The 1,133-nt window shown below is 41.1% G+C and overlaps 2 protein-coding genes across 16 annotated transcripts in view; both read left to right on the top strand.

The window, feature by feature from the left end:
* The window catches only part of nrcama (neuronal cell adhesion molecule a), a 1,100,153-nt gene that overhangs the window by 145,429 nt on the left and 953,591 nt on the right, over nt 1-1,133 (top strand). The gene's annotated exons all lie outside the window — the stretch shown is intronic.
* The window catches only part of mdm1 (Mdm1 nuclear protein), a gene marked incomplete in the record, with an annotated part of 35,443 nt that overhangs the window by 1,083 nt on the left and 33,227 nt on the right, over nt 1-1,133 (top strand). The window contains 2 exon segments of the mRNA XM_032505088.1: nt 525-624; nt 738-857. Coding sequence (XP_032360979.1) covers nt 525-624; nt 738-857 — 220 coding nt within the window.

Here is a 1,133-nt window from a genome sequence, read left to right on the forward strand (position 1 = left end):
TCGGAGCTGGTTGATGTGGCTCGGGAAAGGGAAGTTTGGGGTCCCCTGCTGGAGCTGGACCCCCGAGACCTGATACCGGATAAGCGGGTGAAGATGGATGGATGCAGTTTGACAGAACTTTTTCAATGTAAAATGAAGCCACACTAGAGCGCTGCTTACTGTCCTCCAAGGCTGCAACACAACAAGTACCTGCATTTTTTTATATTGTATATTAAATTGATTAAATTTTAATTATCTTAATTGCCTGTTCATTAATTCCTGCTAATATACAATAATTCATTCATGCTCATGCACAGGTGTTCTTTTTTTCTATTCACAAATGATGAAATATTCATATCAACAAGATTATTTCTTTCCATTTTTTGTTTATTGCTGCACTAGTTCATCAAAAGGAAATATTCCAGATGTCTTTTGCCTCATTTTATTAACATAAACTACATATTTGGTATCTCTGGAAACTCAGTTTTTAACCACAACAGCCACCAAAACACAACAATATTTCTATGTTTGTGTGTTTGTTTCAGAGTCGGAGTGAATACCAGAAAAGCTACCGGGTCCCCCGGTCCAGGAGTGTGTCCCCTCAGCGCTGCGCTCCATTGGCCGGCCTGCGCTCCGACCAGATGGGTAAGAACCCTGATCCGAGCTCTGATTGGACAGAGGCAGCGGGGGCAAATGATCATCCCCGTCCTAAAAAGTCTGAAGTCACAGCTCGTCTCTTGGACATGTCTTTCTCTCAGGTGTCAGCAGAGAACCAGGTCTCCAGCGTCGGAAGAGGCCCGGTCCTGGTGGTCTCGCTCAGTCCCGGGGTTCTCTGTTCTGTCCTCCAGACCCGCAGCACTCAACAGCCCCCCCTGCTGGTAGGAAGCCCCCATAACAATCTCATGATAATCTCAGAAAGACGTTAGAGGTACAACCGTAGACTGTAGGAAAGAACACAGTAAAGTTCATAAAGTGCTGTTGATAAGCATGTTTATCTGTAGTGTGTGATGTTAAGATATTAACAAGTTTACACTTTAGTTTACTTGCATAAATATATATATATATATATATATATATATATATATATATATATATGTGTATATATAAAGTACATTTAATAGATTAAAAAAAAATCATTACAGGAGAGAGAAGAA

Source organism: Etheostoma spectabile, chromosome 23, assembly GCF_008692095.1.
Source record: "Etheostoma spectabile isolate EspeVRDwgs_2016 chromosome 23, UIUC_Espe_1.0, whole genome shotgun sequence".
Taxonomy (NCBI): Eukaryota; Metazoa; Chordata; class Actinopteri; order Perciformes; family Percidae; genus Etheostoma; species Etheostoma spectabile.